At 40.3% G+C, this 20,000-nt stretch overlaps 1 protein-coding gene across 1 annotated transcript in view; it reads right to left on the reverse strand.

Annotated features, from left to right (window-relative positions):
* Nucleotides 1-20,000, reverse strand: part of LOC143025948 (uncharacterized) — a 99,816-nt gene that overhangs the window by 8,238 nt on the left and 71,578 nt on the right. The window contains exons 3-5 of the mRNA XM_076185930.1: nucleotides 11,472-11,602; nucleotides 7,916-8,053; nucleotides 7,490-7,668 (exon numbers count right to left, since the gene is read on the reverse strand). Of these exons, the coding sequence (XP_076042045.1) occupies nucleotides 7,490-7,668; nucleotides 7,916-8,053; nucleotides 11,472-11,602 (448 nt within the window). The remainder of the gene's footprint in view (nucleotides 1-7,489; nucleotides 7,669-7,915; nucleotides 8,054-11,471; nucleotides 11,603-20,000) is intronic.

Below are 20,000 nucleotides of genomic sequence, written 5' to 3' on the forward strand. Positions count from 1 at the left end.
GTGGCACTTTCTCTTCAGAATCGTCTGCCGCCATGCTTTCTTAATAATTTCCTTGTCGTTTCTTAGTAACATTGATTATAATCTTGTTTAAATCCTTCCTTACTGAGTGATCTTCTCACTTTTGCTCCGGCTGTCTCTATTTCTACCTCCATATCTCACAGGTCTCTAAGCCCCGATTTCTCTCCGTTCTCTCAATGTCTGTTATATTCATCAACACTCCTGTATCTCTTTATTTTGTATCTTTTTTTTTTTCGTCTAACTACTTCTTCATCTCCTTACGTCTACTTAAATGTTTGTTCCACTTCTTGCCTTATTCCATTTTTCCTCAATCCTGTCCAAAAACCTTTCCCTCTATGTGTTCCTGATCATTCTCGTTCTCCAATTTCCTCATTCCTTTTCCTCGCCACCCCTCCCTCCCTCCCTCCAGCACCCCCTCAACCCTCTTCCATTCCTCTTCAATCGACCATTACCACCCTTTTGTCTCCATTATTTGATTTCCATCCTTCTATCTTCTTTATCACTCTCCTCCTCTTCCTCCTATATCCACATCGCCCCCAGCTCCCCCTTCCACCTACTGACGTGCTAGGCTAACAGCCTCGGGGTGATACTCTATGCCTACCGCTGTTTCCTCTGCGCCTCCGTTCGTCGCCTCACTCATCCTAACCTCTCTTCGATTCACTCACTGACTTCTTTTTCTTCTTCTTCTTCTTCTTCTTCTTCTTCTTCTTCTTCTTCTTCTTCTTCTTCTTCTTTCTCTTCTTCTTCTTCTTCTTCTTCTCGGGACTCTCACTCTCTGTCTCTGTCGTTTTGTTTTTTATTTATTGTCCTTGTATAGACACGTGTCCTTTTATACCACCCATCTATTCTTCTGTCTGTTCTTTTGTTTATCCATACATTAGTTATAGATAATTATGCATAAATATATATGTCGTGTGATTTCCATTCTTACCACATAGATGCATATATATATATATATATATATATATATATATATATATATATATATATATATATATATACATACATACATATATCTTATATAATATAAATATATTTATATATATCATATACATACATACATACATACATACATACATACATACATACATACATGCATACATACATACACACAAGCATGCATACACGTATACTTCTGCATATCCTGCTTTGCTTCTATTATATGAGAACGAGGAATATGGATCGATGACCAACTGCATCCACTGACAAGCATTCAGACCACATAAAGCAATAGTAACAGTTTGACCACCTTTCCTTCGCCCTGTCTGCAGTTCTTTTCCTCTTCACGTTCTCCTCTTTCTCTTACTCCTCCTCCTCCTCCTCCTCCAGTCCTTTTCTTTGTCCTCCTTCTATACTCAGACTCACTTTCCCCTCTTCCATCTCCTCTCCATACTTCGTGCGACTACCCCACTTCGCCTCCGACTCGTCGTCGTCGTCACTCTTTGTCCACGCCGCTAGCCATCTGCACGCTACAGAACCTGAGTCCTCCCCTTACCCTGGGCTTTGGTCTTCCAGAAGATGAAAGTTTACTCTCCCAGACTGCCACACACACACACACGATCAAACACATATTTACAGATCATTCAGCACTGGCAACGTACAAACACAAACACAACATATATGGGGAGGAGGATCTCTGGCAAGAGCTACAGGGGGGATTTTTATTTATTTTTTCCAGAAATTCCAGTATCATAATTCAGTGACGTTTTAGTCTATAACAATTGAGGGTGCAGAATAACAAATAGAAAATAAAATGCTTAAATTAGCAAAACAGATTAATGTATAGGTAGATAGGTTGTTATTTGAATAAGTAAGTAATTACTTTCATATGTAAAAAATAAAAATAAAATTTTAGATAGACGAGGTAAATCAATAAACAGATGAGCGTGTTTATGAAAATATGAATATTTTACTATATATAGACAAACGGACAAATACTTGAAAAGACATAACAGTATATCCTTTTGTTGTTTATCCAACAGAGCCTTCAAACTTCGAACTGTAGTACACGTGACCACCTCTTCGAGAAGTTTATTCTATTTGTTGACAACGTGATTGTCAAAGCTTGTTTTACCTACTACTTGATTAAATCTGCGTCTTGGTTGTTCAATGGGCGCGTCAAATTTACAATTCCTCATGCATAATCAAGCTTTGTTTATTAATTCAGTTTTAATATCTTTGTTTCTACCTTTGTTTATGTATATATCTATTTATCTAAATATTTATTAATTTATTTATTTACTATTTATTTATACATTTATTTATTTGTCCACCTATTTGATAATTTAGTCATTTATGTAGTTACTCATTTATTTACTTATTTATTTATTCATCTATTTGATTGTTTGTTTGAATTATTAATTTTTATCAATTTGTTCATTAACTCATGTATTTATATATTCATATATTTACTTATTTGTCTACTTATTTATTTATTTATTCATTTATTTAAATATTTATTCGTTTATCCATTTATCATATTATCTATTTATCAATTTTTTGTTCATTATTTTCTTCATATTTACCTACTTAAGGGCATGGTTCATTAAATTCCACGCCATGAAGCCATCTGTGAGGGGCACCGCTCTAGCCTCCTGATAGGGAGGAAGTTTGTGACGTTAAACCACATCATCATCACTAAATAACGTCACCTCCTTTCGCGTCCTCCACTTTTTTCAGAATCTCTCGATCTCAAACTTCAGCCAAAACGTTTGTTCTACTTCCCTGCTTTCAGTCCACTTCATTCCAACTCAAATCATTCCCCTCCCCTCCTTCTACCTACGCCCCCCCCCCCGCTCTACCCTTACCTCAATGATTTATGGAATGTTTTTCCTTTACTTTACTCATACACATTTCCTTTACCCTTACCTTTCCAACAAAACACTTCTTCCATTTCTTTATTTTCGTTACACTTCATCTCGGTCTTTCTCTTCTTGCCTTATAACGTATTCCTCCTCCTCCTCCTCCTCCTCCTCCTCCTCCTCCTCCTCCTCTTCCTCCTCTTCCTCCTCCTCTTCTTCCTTCTCTTCCACCCCATCCTCCTCCTCTTCTTCCTTCTCTTCCACCCATCCTCCTCAATCCATCCTCCTCCTCCTCCTCCACCTCTTGTTCTTCCTTCTCTTCCATCCCATTTTCCTCAACCCGTCCTCCTCTCCTCCCCTCCTCCTCCTTCACCTCCTTCTCTTCCACTCAATCCTCCTCAACCCGTCCTCCTCTTCCACCTCCTCCTCCTCCTCCTCCTCCTCTTCCATCTCTTCACTCCATCCTCCTCAACCCGTCCTCCTCTTCCACCTCCTCCTCCTCCTCTTATTCTTCTTTCTCTTCCATCCCATTTTCCTCAACCCGTCCTCCTATTTCACCTCCTCCTTCTCCTCTTCCTCGTCCTCTTCCTCTTCCTCCTCCTCCTTCTCCTCCTCCTCCTCCTCTTCCTCTTCCTTCTCTTTTACTCAATCCTCCTCAACCCGTCCTCCTCCTCCTCCTCCTCCTCCTCCTCCTCCTCTTCCTCCTCCTCCTCTTCCTCTTCCTTCTCTTTCACTCAATCCTCCTCAACCCGTCCTCCTCCTCCTCCTCCTCCTCCTTCTCCTCCTCCTCCTCCTCCTCCTCAGCGGTCACCGTCCCGAGACCGGTTTTCTCTGCCGCCGCTTTCCACGGTAACCGTTTCCCTCGGTTAGTCCGCTAGAGAGCCGCACATGTGATTAACAATTAGAGAAGGCCTCCGGGCAGCTTCCAGCCAATTATGAACCAATTATTCGTCTTTCATTGCCCAACCAAAAGACTTGAGTGCAATGTTGAGGGAAAACGGGGGTATGAGAGGGCGCGGAGGGGTTGAGGAAAGGAAAGGGGAAAGGAAGTTGAGGAAAGGAAAGGGAAAAGGAAGTTGAGGAATGGAAAGGGAAAAGGAAGCGTATAGGGAAGTGGAGAAAAGGTGACGATGGAAAGAGGGGAGTCTGTACAGAAAGTGGATGATGATGTGAGGAAGACGACGAGGACAAGGACAACGAGGACGAGGCCGAGGAGGGTGACGAGGAGGACAAGTACAAGGACGAGGACGAGGACGGGGAAGAGAAAGTGAAGGAGGGCGAGGAGGAGGAGGAGTAGGAGGACGTGGACGGGGAGGGTGACGAGGAGGACAAGGACAAGGACGAGGACGAGGACGGGGAAGAGAAAGTGGAGGAGGGCGAGGAGTAGGAGGAGGAGGAGGAGTAGGAGGAGGAGGGTGACGAGGAGGACAGGATGAGGAGGAGCGGCCGGCGATGGACTAGGAGAGTGGTGGCGGTAATTTGTGGCGGTGGTCAAAAAGTGTCAAAGAATCTGGCGGGGGAAAGAATGGAAGCGGGCGGCGAAAAGAAGAAGAAGAGGAAAAAAAAACTAGATGAGACTGAGGAGTGATGATGGGAAACCGAGAGAGAGAGAGAGAGAGAGAGAGAGAGAGAGAGAGAGAGAGAGAGAGAGAGAGAGAGAGAGAGAGAGAGAGAGAGAGAGAGAGAGTAACGACCAAGTAACCAGATAGCCACGAGGCCGCAAGTGTTTTATCGCGAGACCAAAGAAAAAAAAAAAAAAAAAAGTCCAAAGCGGCATGCTTTTTTCTTTTTGTACGCAGAGGGCGGCCGAGGCAATTTTGATGTGGTCACAACCAAGGCTCCCCCCACGTAATTGTATTTGTCGCTGCGCGAACACAACCCACCAGCTGCTGGTGTCCACTGCATCGCCCTGGTACCTATCACATGTGCAATCTTACCCACCTTATTCACACAAACATCACAACAAACCACCCAACGTACCAGACCCCCCAAACTCCACTGCACCCATCCCTCGGGAGAGAGGGGGGGGAAAGGGGGTTCCTGGTTTTGTTTCCTGACGCCCTCCCTTCCCCCTTACCTCCCTCCTCCCATCCCTCCTCCTCCTCCCCCTCCCACATCATCTCTCTCCCCCTATCCTGACCGTCCTCCCCTCTCACCGCCTCAGGGAGGTCCGGCGCCAAGGCGTTTCGGTCCTTATGGCGCGCTGTCATAAGGACTCCAGTGACCCCCTCCCCAGAGCCACAGAGGTCCTGTTTATGTCACATTAAGCTGTGGACGGTCTTTAATGCCTTATTTGGTGACAAGGACCGTGGTAATCAGGGCTGGTTATGCATGCATGGCCCCTGTTAACAGGGTATTGATGAATTTGCTGTGGTTATCCCGAATTACAAATGATAATAAAAGTTACTAATACTGTTGACTACTACAATTACCTCCATGACTATAACACTGGAAGTGATAGCATTTCTTTTGTTTTTTGATATCACTACCGCTGTAATTACATCCTTTGCAAGGGTTCCTATAATTGCCCTAATTTACGGAAATTGTCATCGTTACCAGTGTCATTAGTATTAGCCTTGTTATTGCGAGACATACAGTTCAGATTTTCGGCTCTGTTTAATGTATATTCCTTTCTTCTCTCGTCATATATATATATATATATATATATATATATATATATATATATATATATATATATATTACAGCCAAAGACTCGAACCTGTTCTAGCACGTGACAAGTATTAGTGATTTAACCAATTGCGCCATCACTAACATTTGTCACGTGCAAGCACAAATCCGAGTCCTTGGCTGTACCACATTTCAATTTCTGCATGTTGGCCTCCTCAAGTCTCTCGATCTTGATGGCTTAGAAATAAAGTGTATTGTGGTTGATAAAAATGTATATCTGTTCACTGGGACCCATTCAGTGTTGTACATATATGTATATATATGTATGTATGTATATATATACATATATATATAAATATATATATATAGATATATATATATATATATACATATATATATATATATATATATATATATATATATTTATATATATACCATTTACTTTCATTTGTATTTCTATTTCAAATGTTCGTTTTTGCAACCCAGACTTTAGCACATATTTCTGTGATAATAAATTTATTATCTTGATGCTTGATACTTTGCTAAGGCCACATCCCCAAAGACGAATAGAAACGTCTGCAGTCATCCAGGTTAGAATACATATGAACTATAAGAAGTTAATCGAAATGATCATTATCTTACTCCAGTGAGTCCCTCAGCGGAATAAATCTCTATAGCGTTCGCTAGAATAAAAGTTTTAAACTATTCTACTGTTGCTGAGGAATCACTAGAAGAAATAGTCTTTGTTCCTTCAAGACGATGATGGCCACAAATCAGAGTTAAATTACCCGGCGTCATCTTGAATCAAACTTGTGGTGATGAAGTTAATTTTGATAATACTGAATTATTATTTCGGCCTTTAATACAAACGTTTATTATCATTTGATATGATTATTGAATATATTGATAATCATTATAGTAGCTGATGTGTTAACAGTAACTAATTTAATCTAGTAAAATATCTAGTTATAATAGTGCTAACTCGATTATCATTTTTTGAGAGCAATCTCTTCCGTATACTCCAGTAACATGGTTTACACAAGAAGGATAATGAAAACATTTCCTTCGCATCCTTTCCTTCATCAATGAAATAGATTAACATGAAAACGAAAAAAATACATAAAGATACAGTGGTGTCCACAAAGTTGGATATACGAGTACATTCGAATGCAAAAGAAAACCTTTGCTTAGTTTGCTCTCGTCATTCTTATTGCATCTTTCCTTAAGAGACGTGATAAAGTCAAGTCAGAGATTGGAAGTTTCTAGAGATGAAATAATCAAGTCTATTCAGAAGCTGTTGATCTAATAACGAAAAAAAGAAAGAATAAAAAGGAAGACATTGTACCCAGCGTTTGCAGATTATGCGAATGTAATGAGATTGTTATGTGTTTCCATGTAGAATGTAGTACAGTAAACAAGATTGTGCGTCGGAGTTGGCAGTTTGCAAGTAAGAATGTACGAGAACAGGCCGAAGAACTTAACCTACTAAGATCAAGTGTCTCTACAAAGGATTACAAAGGATTATAAAGGCGGAACATGCCGACAGGAGACCTTTTGGTCCATAACTAGGTCGGATGTGGAAAAAAATTAGATAGATACATAGATAGATAAATTAATAAATAAATAAATAGATAAATAGATGTGTATGTATGTATGTATGTATGTATGTATGTATGTATGTATGTATGTATGTATGTATGTATGTATGTATGTATGTATGTATGTATGTATGTGTGCATGTATGTGTGTATGTAGGTGTGTATGTATGTGTGTGTGTATGTGTGAATGTATGTGTGTGTATGTGTGTGTGTATATGTGTGTGTATGCGTGTGTGTATGTGTGTGTGCGCGTGTGTGTGCGCGTGTGTGTGCGCGTGTGTGTTTACGTTTGTGTTTGCGTTTGTTTACGTTTGTGTTTGCGTTTGTGTTTGCGTTTGTGTTTGGACGCCTTCATCACGACACATCATAGCATCATTTACGGTCGTGTTTACGAATAAGAGCACGTGCGCACGCGTCATGTAATTAGCGTGTCACCCAGCCAACCCCATCGCTACAGGGTCGAGACGAAGATTCTTAACCTTTCCCGTGATAGGTTCCCTGATTATGGAACTCTGATTCTTTGCTTCCTGGGTATTGTATGAATACCGAATAAGATCGTTTGACATCCACAAACTACTACTAGCTTCCAATTTGCAATACCCCTTACAAGCATCTAAAGACCTCTAAGAAACCTTTTGAAACCTGGTTTAAACCCAACGGTCAAAACCGTCTCGATTCTTTACCATGGAGGGTCTCATTCCTATTGTGGATTCTGTTTGACCAAACACAAAACGATCTTCTTCATCTGAGGTGTGAAGGAGGACAGGAAGCGTCAGCGTGGTAAAAAGGCCAAAGGAACCTTTCAAAGAGAGGAACAAGCTAGTATCGCCACCTTTATTGTGGCGCTACAGGAGACGTCACCGAACTCACCTGTACTCTGGCTTCGGACAGGTCGAGACGCATGGCCAACTCTTCTCGCGTGAAGACGTCTGGATACTGTGTCTTCTCGAAGGCTCTCTCCAGTTGGTGCAGTTGGTACGTCGTGAAGGTAGTGCGGGAACGACGCACCTGGAGTGAGAGAAGGAGCAGTCAATCAACACGTTGATCCAGTTCTCTCTTGCAGGAGAGCCGTGCCCCCCAAGAAACCGCCAACGGCCACTGGTTGACCCCATAGGCCATTCGGTGTTTTTTTTTTTTTTTTTTTTTTTTTTTTTTTTAGAAAGACGTTCGTAGTGGTGCTAAATGTTATTGAATGGGGAACAAGAAATGTAATTTGATTATTCAGACATCATTAGGGTTAGTATTATGTGTTTGTACAATGAATATTGGTCTTCATGCTTTGTCTGTGGTAATGACACTCACTATGTAATTTGATTCGAGTAATTTTTGAAGTTTTTTTTTGTCGGGCCAAAATGAGACCTCGCTCATTATTGACCCCTATCTGAACAAAACTGTATGAAATTATTAACCAGTACAAAATATATAGAAGTCGTTGCTTGGGGTGCCACTACAGCGAAGAAGCTCAGAATATTGCATCAGTCTGTATGTACTTTACCCATTTGATAATTAATCAACGAGACAACCTTAAAGATTTTGCTCTGTCTGATATTGAGGTGGCGATGGTTTAAAATTAATGTATGTTGATTCCATCAAGGCTTCAAAGGTTCCTAGCATAATCCCGATTGCTTAAGTAACATTCGAAATATTAGTCTTGCTTCACTGTCTACACAAACTGACATCATCATAGTCACTGTTATCACTATACTCACTGTTCAGTCTTCGGTATGGAAGGAAATGTTATCAACGGTGAGGAATAGCGTCATGACCGAGAAGCAAGAAATACAGTGTAGGGTGCATTTCTAACAACAACAACATGAACGTATAGTTCACGATCTCGGCAGAAGTTGTTGAAAGAGTAATGACGGAGTTTGGTCAGATGACAGAGAGCAACACTCAGCCTCGCTCGTGTATCGTCAAATCCAATTCACGGACGATGGCGACGACGACGACGACGACGACGACGATGACGAAAACTACGCGAGTTGTCGATTACATACTCGCAGACTTCGAAACAAGTTATGAAACGTGGCGTCGTGTGCCCAGCAAACCTTTGTGTCCGGCAAATTACATGCAATGTTGCTTAGTTTGCATTAGAGGTCATTAGACGCGAGTTGCGAACGCTCGGTCGCCATCTAGAGTAAAGTTGGTCCATGGTCAGTCGTCGTACAACTGTTGTAGTTGTTGGCACTACGAGTAATATTACATTTTCATATATTATTCCTTAGCATATTTTTTCTCTCTTATTCATTATACTGCAACTCGAAGGAAGAAATATGAGAGATCTTGATAGTAGAAGCATTGGATCAGTCTTTTGTTTACAAAGCAAAACGAATGACTTAGTATTAGAATGAGGTACAAGATGTTATAACTAATACAAATGTAATTACGTTTACGCTTGTGGCGCCTTCGGAGTAGCATTGGTGTTAGACGCAATTCTAGTGCAACTGTGAGGGTGGCATTCTTGGTATGGGGTAGTAACAAAGGAATCTATGTATAAAGGGCAACAAAGGACACTAAGAGACATAAGGACAGTACAAATACCCACTTGAGAACGTCTCACCAGGTAAGCTCGTTTCATTAACATTCGGAACCAAACGATACTTTAACACTTTCATTAATGTGGCCTGCTTTGTAGGTCTGTTTCCAGTTACTACCGAACATTTCTCTTCAACCGATAGAGGGACTCAGGACAAAGCATTCTTAGTCGACCAAAAATCCCGCATCATTGATTGGTGGAAAAGCAATCTGAGGTGCGCCGCCATGTTGAAGGAGGTCAGTGCAACGCTACACTAGTGTGCCTGAACCTCCGAGTGTAAATTACCCCACGACAAGAAGTCTCAGCAGTTTAGCGAGAGCGCCCGCGTCGCCGTTCAGGAGTTGAAGGTCCGCATCCATGTAATGAGACACAGACTTTGTGCTTCAAACTGCGTATCAAACTATGTGGCTTAGTCGAGCCGAGGTGTGAGTTGTTGCATTTCGAGTGTCCTGTGTACTACTTCGTTCCTCATGAAAGAGACCAGCCCTGATTCAAATCCCGGGGACTGGTAGGTACTGGTATATTACGTGTATGATAATTATGTCCGCGCGTGTGTGAACTGCTATCTTCTCCTTAGAAGCTAGAGGGTAGAGAGGAGCCCACGCCAAAAGGCACGTAACTGAGGGTGAAGCTGTCACCTTTGCCCTGTGTGCTTAGGCTGCTAAGGCAGGTAACAGTCACTAGTGGGAATCGGAGAGGAGTGCGGGATTCGAACCCAGAGCTTAGCGAATGCGAAACCAGCGCGGTTCCGATTACGCCACCAACTTTTAGAAGTTAGAGATAGATTAATCTGCTTTTATCAACGATAAAAATTTATGATTAGATAATTCGTCAATTATATTCATGCAGTACTGTATTCTTGTATACTTATTATAAATGTGTTATTCTGTTGCCAAATTGATTTAGAAATAGAAATCATCTGTGATTTGGAGAACATTATAATGAAATATTTATGTGAATAAAGTCATGATATAGTTAGTTAATTAAAATTACTGACCACAAGATTACAATTAACACGTAACTCATTATAGTTTAACATTTACAGGAACAGTAGAAAATTGAAGTTCGTCGTGTTTAAGTTGACGTTTGCACCTATTCACAAAAAAGTTTTTATCTATACACACATAACTGGACGTTTATGTCTATACATGAAAAAAATAACGTTTGTGTCTTAACACATAAAAGTTGAAGTTTGGGTCTATACAAGGAAAAATTAACGTTTGTGTCTTAACATATAAAAGTTGAAGCTTGGGTCTATACAAGAAAAAATTAACGTTTGTGTCTTAACACATAAAAGTTGAAGTTTGTGTCTATACAAGAAAAAATTAACGTTTGTGTCTTAACATACAAAAGTGTAAGTTTGTGTCTATACAGGGAAAAAATTAACGTTTGTGCCTTAACACATAAAAACTGAAGTTTGTATCTATAAAAGTAAAAATTAACGTTAGTGTCTTCACACATAAAAGTTGAGGTTTGTGTCTATACAAGAAAAAATTAAGGTTTGTGTCTTAGCACATAAAAGCTGAAGTTTGTCTCTATATACGTAAAAATGAACGTTTGTGTCTTAACATATAAAAGTTGAATTTCATGTCTACACAAGAAAAAAATAACATTTGTGTTTTAACACATATAAGTTGAAGTTTGTGTCTATACAAGTAAAAATTAACGTTTGTGTCTTAACACATAGAAGTTGAAGTTTGTGTCTATACACGTAAAAATTAACATTTGTATCTTAACACATAAAACCAGTAGTTTGTGTCTATACAAGAAAAAAATAACCTTTGTGTCTTAACACATAAAAGTTGAAGTTTGTGTCTATACATAAAAAAAAAAAACACTCAGTGATCTTATGATAGAACAAAGGAAATCACGATCTCATACATTTCTCACCTTCCTAGGTTTGTCGGCATCGAGTGGGTCGGGACCGCCCTCGTGGTGTTCAGTGGGTGAGGGCGTCACTTCCGGACAGTCGCCGCTGGACTCGACCGGTGACCGGATTTCCGGGCCAGGGGAATCTGTGTCTGCGGAAGAGAGAAGGATTTGGGTTGAGGAAGAAGCAAGATGTGTAGGGATATAGACAGGACCCATGGTCCAGTAATATTATTTGATCTATTTATGTACTTTGATCTAAAGTGTATCTGATCTACTTATGTATTTAATGCTAATAAGAACACGGGTACGTGTGTTCACTTTTGCAAAGTAGACCACTTGGAAAAAGGAAACTAACGAAGCAGAGCGCTTTCGTATATTACATCTTCAGTGCAACAAGTGTTGCACTGAAGATGTAATATACGAAAGCGCTCTGCTTCGTTAGTTTCCTTTTTCCAAGTGGTCTACTTTGCTTATGTATTTAATCTACTTATGGTCTACTATTTGTATTTGATCTACTTAATCTATTTCACTCTATCTTACCTTATCTTATGTTATCTTATCTACCTTATTCTATTTCATCTAATTTGTTCTATTTCATTTCATTCTATTTCATCTTATTTAATTTTGTTTTATATTATTTTATTCTATTTCAATTTATCTTATTTCATCTTATTTCATCTTTTCTTGTTTCATTCTAGTGCATTTTATCTTATTCTATTTCATTTTATTTTATTCTATTTCATTCTATCTTTTTATCTGTTCATATCTTAATCCTTGTGCCATGTCTGATATCACATTTCTGATTATTCCCGCAAAAAAAAAAAATCCAATTGAAAGGTTTTGATATTTTCTATAACTACCAATCAAAAATGTTTATGATATTGTCTAATCTACTAAATCATATTTTTTACGAATAATCTATAGAATCAGCCTAGAAGAAATATTAAAAGAAACAAACAACACATTGCGTATTTGCGTAATGGCGTAATCACTGGAAGTCGTGAACGTACCCTTATGGATATAAGTACATGAGTTTGAAAACCCATTCAACGTGTGGTCTATTCATTATCATTAGCCCAGACCTACCGGCTTGATCTTACCGGCTCCTGTTTTTACTGTTTAACATTGTTAATATTTCCTGAGTAGCTATCATAATTGATAATACTGATTATATATTTTCCATATATAATCTACTGGCCATTTAATACCATATATATTGTAGAGACGTAAGAATATTTTATATCGGTGCAAATAATCGACGTTTCTATTCGTAGTGAAAAATTTGCGCCTAAGACACAGAGTCATAGTATCGGTAGTATTAGAAAAATAATAGTAAAAAAATAAAATAGAAAATAAAAATAAAAAATGAAAAAAATAAAAAATCTTATATAAAATTTATGTAAATCCTTATAAGGGAAGAATCTTACGGTGGTATTCTTAAAAAATATTTCCTTTTATAAATCTTTCCCTTCCAAGAATTCATTTAAGATTTATATAAGAATTTTTTTTTTTCTAAGAATACCATCGATAAAGGTGGTTGGATCTTCGGAGAGCACCAGAACAAAGCGATAGTAAAAGTTAAGAAAAACCAACATTCTTCTTTGTGAGGAGATAATATAACTCCAATCATAAGAGAATACGTGACTCGGGTCCGTATCACACATCCGTGCGACCACAAACGAAGGAAAGGGGGAACAGAGAAGCAATTGGGAGCAAACGAAAGATTTGAGCTAAGGATGACAAGCACATTAGATTTACACAACTTTCACTGTACGAGAAACAAGCGGAACTCTTGTTCATGAGGAGGAATAACTAGTTCATGAAACTAGTGGTATTGCTTTGGTACGAAGTGAGTAGAGAATATGGAACTTTTATATATTTTTTAAGTGTTTACCAGGGATTCCACGAGTTTCTTCTTTGGTTACTTTCTTTCGGACTCTTCCTTGAGACAAGAGGTGGAGACAGTAAATGTATGAACTGTATACAAGTACTTGGTTCTTAAATGATAAAGGTTGATGGACAGACGGAGAGAGAGAGAGAGAGAGAGAGAGAGAGAGAGAGAGAGAGAGAGAGAGAGAGAGAGAGAGAGAGAGAGAGAGAGAGAGAGAGAGAGAGAGAGAGAGAGAGAGAGAGAGAGAGAGAGAGAGAGAGAGAGAGAGAGAGAGAGAGAGAGAGAGAGAGAGAGAGAGAGAGGGGGGGTAGGCGGGGACGAGTCGGTGAGAGACGGGGAAGGCATGCATCGCGGTGAAAATCAGAGGAGATAAGTGGTGTTGGAAAGAGGGATGGAAACCCGGACGGGGAGGAAGAAGAGGAGGAGAGAGGTGGAGGTAGGAGGAGGAGGAGGAGGAGGAGGAGGAGAGGGGGAGAGGCTAGAGACGGTGGTATGGGGTGAAGGAGGGGCAAGGGGAAGGGAAGGTGGAAGGGGGGAGGGGCTTCATCGAGGTGGAAGATATAGGAAGGGACGCTAAGCTTCCGACCGCGATCTTGAGGTGTAAAAGAGCTCGCACTCAGAGACTTGGCCTTTCGCCATGCGGTGTACCACACACCACATTGGCCACACCTAGGCACCACCTAGGGTGCCGGTTCCATTGTTCGAGCCTGCCGCTCTTGTCCTCTTGGTGGTGAGACACCACCACCCCATCAAGGTGTACCTCAGGAACTACCCCTGTTCTTCCTCCTACAGATGTCTGTGTACAGATGCCTCCACTTATACCTGCTGTACCAGTTGGTTTGTTATGGCTGTTATGGATCTGTGGGTTGTTAACAATTAGGCAATTATAGCACCATGGCATGAATTACTTGGAGGGACTTGGTGGTCATTGACACCATGATGCAACAGTGTAAGCTAATAGATAGATCATACATCCGGCATCACTTACCAACCACTGAATCAGACAAGAGTGGAGGTAATTGTCGCGTCATATTATGAGAACTTGATATTCTTTCCTCCTATTAGCCATGACTTTTCTTTGCGTTATTCTTGTGCAGTAATATATATATATATATATATATATATATATATATATATATATATACATATATATATATATATATATATATATATACATATATATATATATATGTATATATATATGTATATGTATATGTATATGTATATGTATATGTATATGTATATGTATATGTATATGTATATGTATATGTATATGTATATGTATATGCTTAAAAAAAACTTGGCCTCACCTAAGGTCAGTCTATGGTAAGTTCTCATATCAAATGAATCCATTTTTCTTTGTCTTATCTTAGATAATACCTAGTATATGTTACCATGACTCCACCTTATGAACGCCACGGCTTGATCAGTCTATGCATCATACTATATTTTCTTTATCCTGTCCATGCCAATACGCATATTAAAAAATAAATTCTATAAGCTATAGGTACTTTAAGCGTGACATAAGTACAGAAAGGAACAAATGTCTCCCATTATGACTGAACATGTTATTTGCATCATCATGACACCGAATTTTATTTGTAAACGCTAGAACTATCCTGGGCAAATGTACCTCCTACGTTGCTTAAGTCCCACAACCCAGCACCAGCCCAGTAAGCCAGTCTTGGGTGCTTTACTTCGAACAATTACCCTCTACTTGCGGGTGGCCACTTTCTACAGGATACTTCCTCCGCTTGTGCAGTCGAGGGAACACGTTCCTCGACATTTTCTGATGAATTGTGAGCTCTTAGAGTCTGCCACCAAAGACACAAAACCCTGTCGCAGTAATTCGTTGCCAATGAAGAAACGATATCTCTCATTTAGTTGTTCATTAATTACGTGTGGAATATATTCAATGTCAAATATATATTAGTAAAGATTTTAGATTTTTGTTTTCTTAACTACATATATGAATAACACTTTGTATACAATTCCCATTACTCTCATAGTTCTTAGTACTCAAGATTCTTGTTGGTCAATAAATAACACATTAGTGATCAGGAAGTATAAGCTTATCAAGATGTACTAATTAATACATCAAATTCAAGATAGGATGTAGGGTTGTTGTTGTTTTTTTTGGTGATGTGGTGATCTGCGTCTAGGAGGTGGTAATGTTGACAATGGGGGAGGCATTATGTCTCCCTGCCCTTCTCTTTCCCTCCCATTCCCTCCTATTCCCTCCCACCCTATCTCCTCTCCCACTCTCCCTCCCCCTCTCTCTCTATCTCTCTCTCTCTCTCTCTCTCTCTCTCTCTCTCTCTCTCTCTCTCTCTCTCTCTCTCTCTCTCTCTCTCTCTCTCTCTCTCTATCTATCTATCTATCTATCTCTCTCTCTCTCTCTCTCTCTCTCTCTCTCGCTCTCTCACTCTCTCTCTCTCTCTCGCTCTATCTATCTACCTATCTATCTTTATCTCTATCTCTCTCCCCTTTAAAACATCCACAAGAACATCCACCCACACACACGCACGCACACATACACACACACACACACACACACACACACACACACACACACACACACACACACACACACACACACACACACGCACACACACACACAAACACTAAAACTAACACTAACACTAACACTAACACTAACACTAACTCGTGCATCCAGCCCCGACCATGGCCGCCTCGACGACGACAGATCAAGCGACACGACAAGCCCGAAACAAAGAAATAAAAAAGCAAAACTTGTTCTTGTGGTCAGGACATTACCATACTTGCCAGCCCGTATTGGCAATCTGCATAATCACCATTAAATTTGACATTGTGACGTCACGAGATCCCCAGGCTATGAATGGGTCTTGTTATAGGTCTTATTAAAACTTGATACGCTATTGAATAAGACTTAACGAAACGAGACCCGTCACATAAATAGGTCCTGGCTTTCGTATAATGAGACTTAACGCCGGAGTTGGGGGGGTTAAATGGGACTTATGGCCAAATGGAACCAAGTCCAAAGGAGACTTGGTCGATCTGAGCCGAGTTCGATGAGCATTGGGCGGGTTCTGAAGGGAAACTGCAGACTTTTTCGAAGAGTCGCTTTAAGATCTGCAGTCCCATTCTCGCTCCCATGCTGCATTTTCGAGAGTTAAATGGAAATAAAGTGATATATGAGTAATAGCTCGGTCATATCTAGAACAATTAACACTTTTTTTTTTTTTTTTTACTTCTTTCTTTACACCTCATTATCTTGTATCACCACATGATTTCTAGCAAGAAAAATAGGTGAGGTCATATAAAAGCTAAATATATGATCACACATTCACACACACACACACAATATATATGTATATATATATATATATATATATATATATGTATATATATATGTATATATACCTATATATATATATACATATATATAAATATATATATATATGTGTATATGTACATATATATATATATATATATATATATATATATACATATATATATACATATTTGTATATTATATAATACAGTGGGAGATATATACATATATACGTACACATGTCATGGGTAAGAGTGTGAATACATGCATGATTATTTTTTGCCTGTGTGTGGAGGATCGCGATCGTTCCATTTCATCGCGGGAGCTTACGGGGGTTGTCGGTGGTTTTCGATACGACTCTCCAGACTTCTCCTCCTTTGTCACCCTCGAGGTGAAGAGGTCCTCGAAGTGTCAGCCCTGACACTCGCCCTTTGATCCCATTACACCACACGGCCAAGTCCCACGTCCCCTTCCACCTGGTCCTTCGGTGGGACTTGAGTACTTGGTGTCTGTGGTGGCCCAGAAGGGGTCTCGAGCGTGGTGGTCAAGTCAAGCAGGACGGCGAAGTCCTCCGGGTCGCGGGAAGTCCGTCCCCCGTTACCCGTTTCCCACCACCCGGCGTCAACCGCCCTCATCTCCTCCTTATGAAGCTAAGTAATGATCCTCGTTAACAAACCCCTTTTGGCTGTAATGACGCTTACAACCATGTTGTCCTGCCGGACTACAGAGGATTCTGGTATTCTGGATTTCTGGATTCTGGCAGGACTTTTTACCTCGTTATAGTCATGGATTTACTGATGTTGCTCTGGCCGGCGCCAATTATCTTATTTCTGGTATTCTAGTATTCTGGATTCTGGATTCTGGCAGGACTTTTTACCTCATTGTTATAGTCATAGGGGTGTGGAGTGAATTTAGGGATGAAATGGGTGGGAGTGTTTTTATGCCTTTCCCTTTTTGGCTACCTCCCATGGAAGGGGGGAAAAAGCCTTAGTATATGTATGTATGTATGTATGTATGTATGTTATAGTCATGCCTTTACTGATGTTGTTCTGGCCGGCGTCAAGTTATCTTATTCGGTTTCGAAAAAAAATTCGTGATGATGGGATCAACCCTCTGTTGTTTAATAAAATCACCTGGCGGCAGCTTGGGTCTGTCCTCTACTCTTGATCATGATCGAGGCTAACAGGACCGTATTGTGTTTAGAAGTGAAAATCGAAATAGTCTTTGAGCCATTGATGGGTTTTTCCAAAACTGAGCAAAATCGCCTGGCAGCTTCCATGATAAAATCACTAAAGAAAACTCTTGGTCCAAAGCATTCAATCAAGCCATTAACAAAGTGAAAGTGAGTTCTTTTTTAAGAATAGAATCGCCTGGCAACTCGGCTCGTAAGGGGGTAACCCCTCCGACGTCGTCTACTGCTCGTAAATAAAATTTTGTTGAGATTTGGAGTTATGTCCTCACTGAGATGTGCACCAATTTCATGAAATTACTGATCACCCATTAGGGGTGATCAGTGGTGATTAAGGGTCGTTTTATAGATGTGGCTAAAATATCGGGACTTTTCCACCAAACAATTCCAAAGACCCATAACAATAATAGGAATTTATCTGAGAAATATGTTCTCAGAAATCTACAGTTTGACCTAATTATTTGCACTTACGATCACGTGCTCTGAAAAAAGAGGGTAAAGATTTCATAACAAGAGGACCTGGGCTGCAACCAACATCTTCACCTTTGCCCTACGTGCTAGGACTCGAACATGAGTAAATGAGATGTAAAAATGCGATCAAAACCAACCCACTACTCTCAAAAGTAAACAAACAAAAAAACGAACAAACCCACTATTCTTAAGAATAATATATATATACATATATATATATATATATGTATATATATATATATATATATATATATATATATATATTATATATATATAAATGAACAAGATCAAAAGAGATCAGGACTGTGATACACGAAGCAGACAGCCCCCAAAAACAACATTACACCGAGCGTAGTGGAAGACATCCTAGGTGAAACCATGCTGAGCGAGATGGCGTGCGGCGTCTAACCAAATCGAGATGCAGTTGGACTAAGCCTAATCGAATCATTGGTAAGTTATGGCAGCTTAAGTGGTCGGGCTGGTGAAGGGCGTCGAAAGGACGCCGCTATGCAAGTCTAATGGTCTCTGATTGCCTTCGTCTGTTCCTTCTCCTACCCCTCCTCCTCTTCCTCTTCCTCTTCTTCTTCCTCCTCCTCCTCCTCCTCCTCGTCTGTTCCTTCTACTACCCCTACTCCTCTTCCTCTTCCTCTTCTTCTTCCTCCTCCTCCTCCTCCTCCTCGTCTGTTCCTTCTCCTACCCCTCTTCCTCTTCTTCTTCCTCCTCCTCCTCCTCCTCCTCCTCGTCTGTTCCCTCTCCTACCCCTCCTCCCCTTCCTCTTCCTCTTCTTCTTCCTCCTCCTCCTCGCCTGTTCCTTCTCCTACCCCTCCTCCTCTTCCTCTTCCTCTTCTTCTTCCTCCTCCTACTCGTCTGTTCCTTCTCCTACCCCTCTTCCTCTTCCTCTTCCTCTTCCTCTTCTTCTTCCTCCTCCTACTCGTCTGTTCCTTCTCCTACCCCTCTTCCTCTTCCTCTTCTTCTTCCTCCTCCTCCTCGTCTTCTTCTTTCTCCTACGCCTTCTTTCTCCTTCTTCTTCTCCTCTTCCTTTCATTTTTCCTCTTCTTTCTTGTCCTCTTCCTTTTCTTTTATTCAATTTCCTATTCCTTGCATTCATTTTCTTCCTCTTCCTCCATATCTTTCCCTCCTCCTCCCCTTATTCTTCTTATCCTCCTATTCCATCTTTTCGCTTTCTCCTCTTCCTCCTCCTATTCTTCCTCCTCCTATTCTTCTTTTTTTCTTCTTCCTTTTCGATAAAGGAATTCTTCTCATTCCATTATTTGACTAAAATCTAATTTATCGTAAATTCTTCTCTTCCTCCTCCTCCTCCTTTCCGAATATCTCTCATTCTTTGCCATCCGTTTCTTCTTATCATCTTCTTAACCATCTTTTCATTGTTCTCATCATCACATTTCTTCTCTTTCCCTTGCCGCCATATTTGCCATCGTCCGTTTCCACACATCCACAAAGGAAGGCGAAGCCAAGGTCGTCCTTCCCGAGTTCCCCTGGCAACCAACGACATTTGATTTGATTTGGTTTATTCAATAAGCCACTTCGGAATCCGTAAGATTTAATGTCTTGTGTGTATGAAAAGGTGCATTCGTGTACTAGTGCTACGTGGGAACCCACGGCCTCGGCGTCCTTACGCTCCGTTTCTTTCGAGAATAAATTTCGTCGCAGTCAAAGAGA

This window comes from Oratosquilla oratoria, chromosome 6, assembly GCF_046742065.1.
Source record: "Oratosquilla oratoria isolate Oo_2021 chromosome 6, ASM4674206v1, whole genome shotgun sequence".
NCBI lineage: Eukaryota > Metazoa > Arthropoda > Malacostraca > Stomatopoda > Squillidae > Oratosquilla > Oratosquilla oratoria.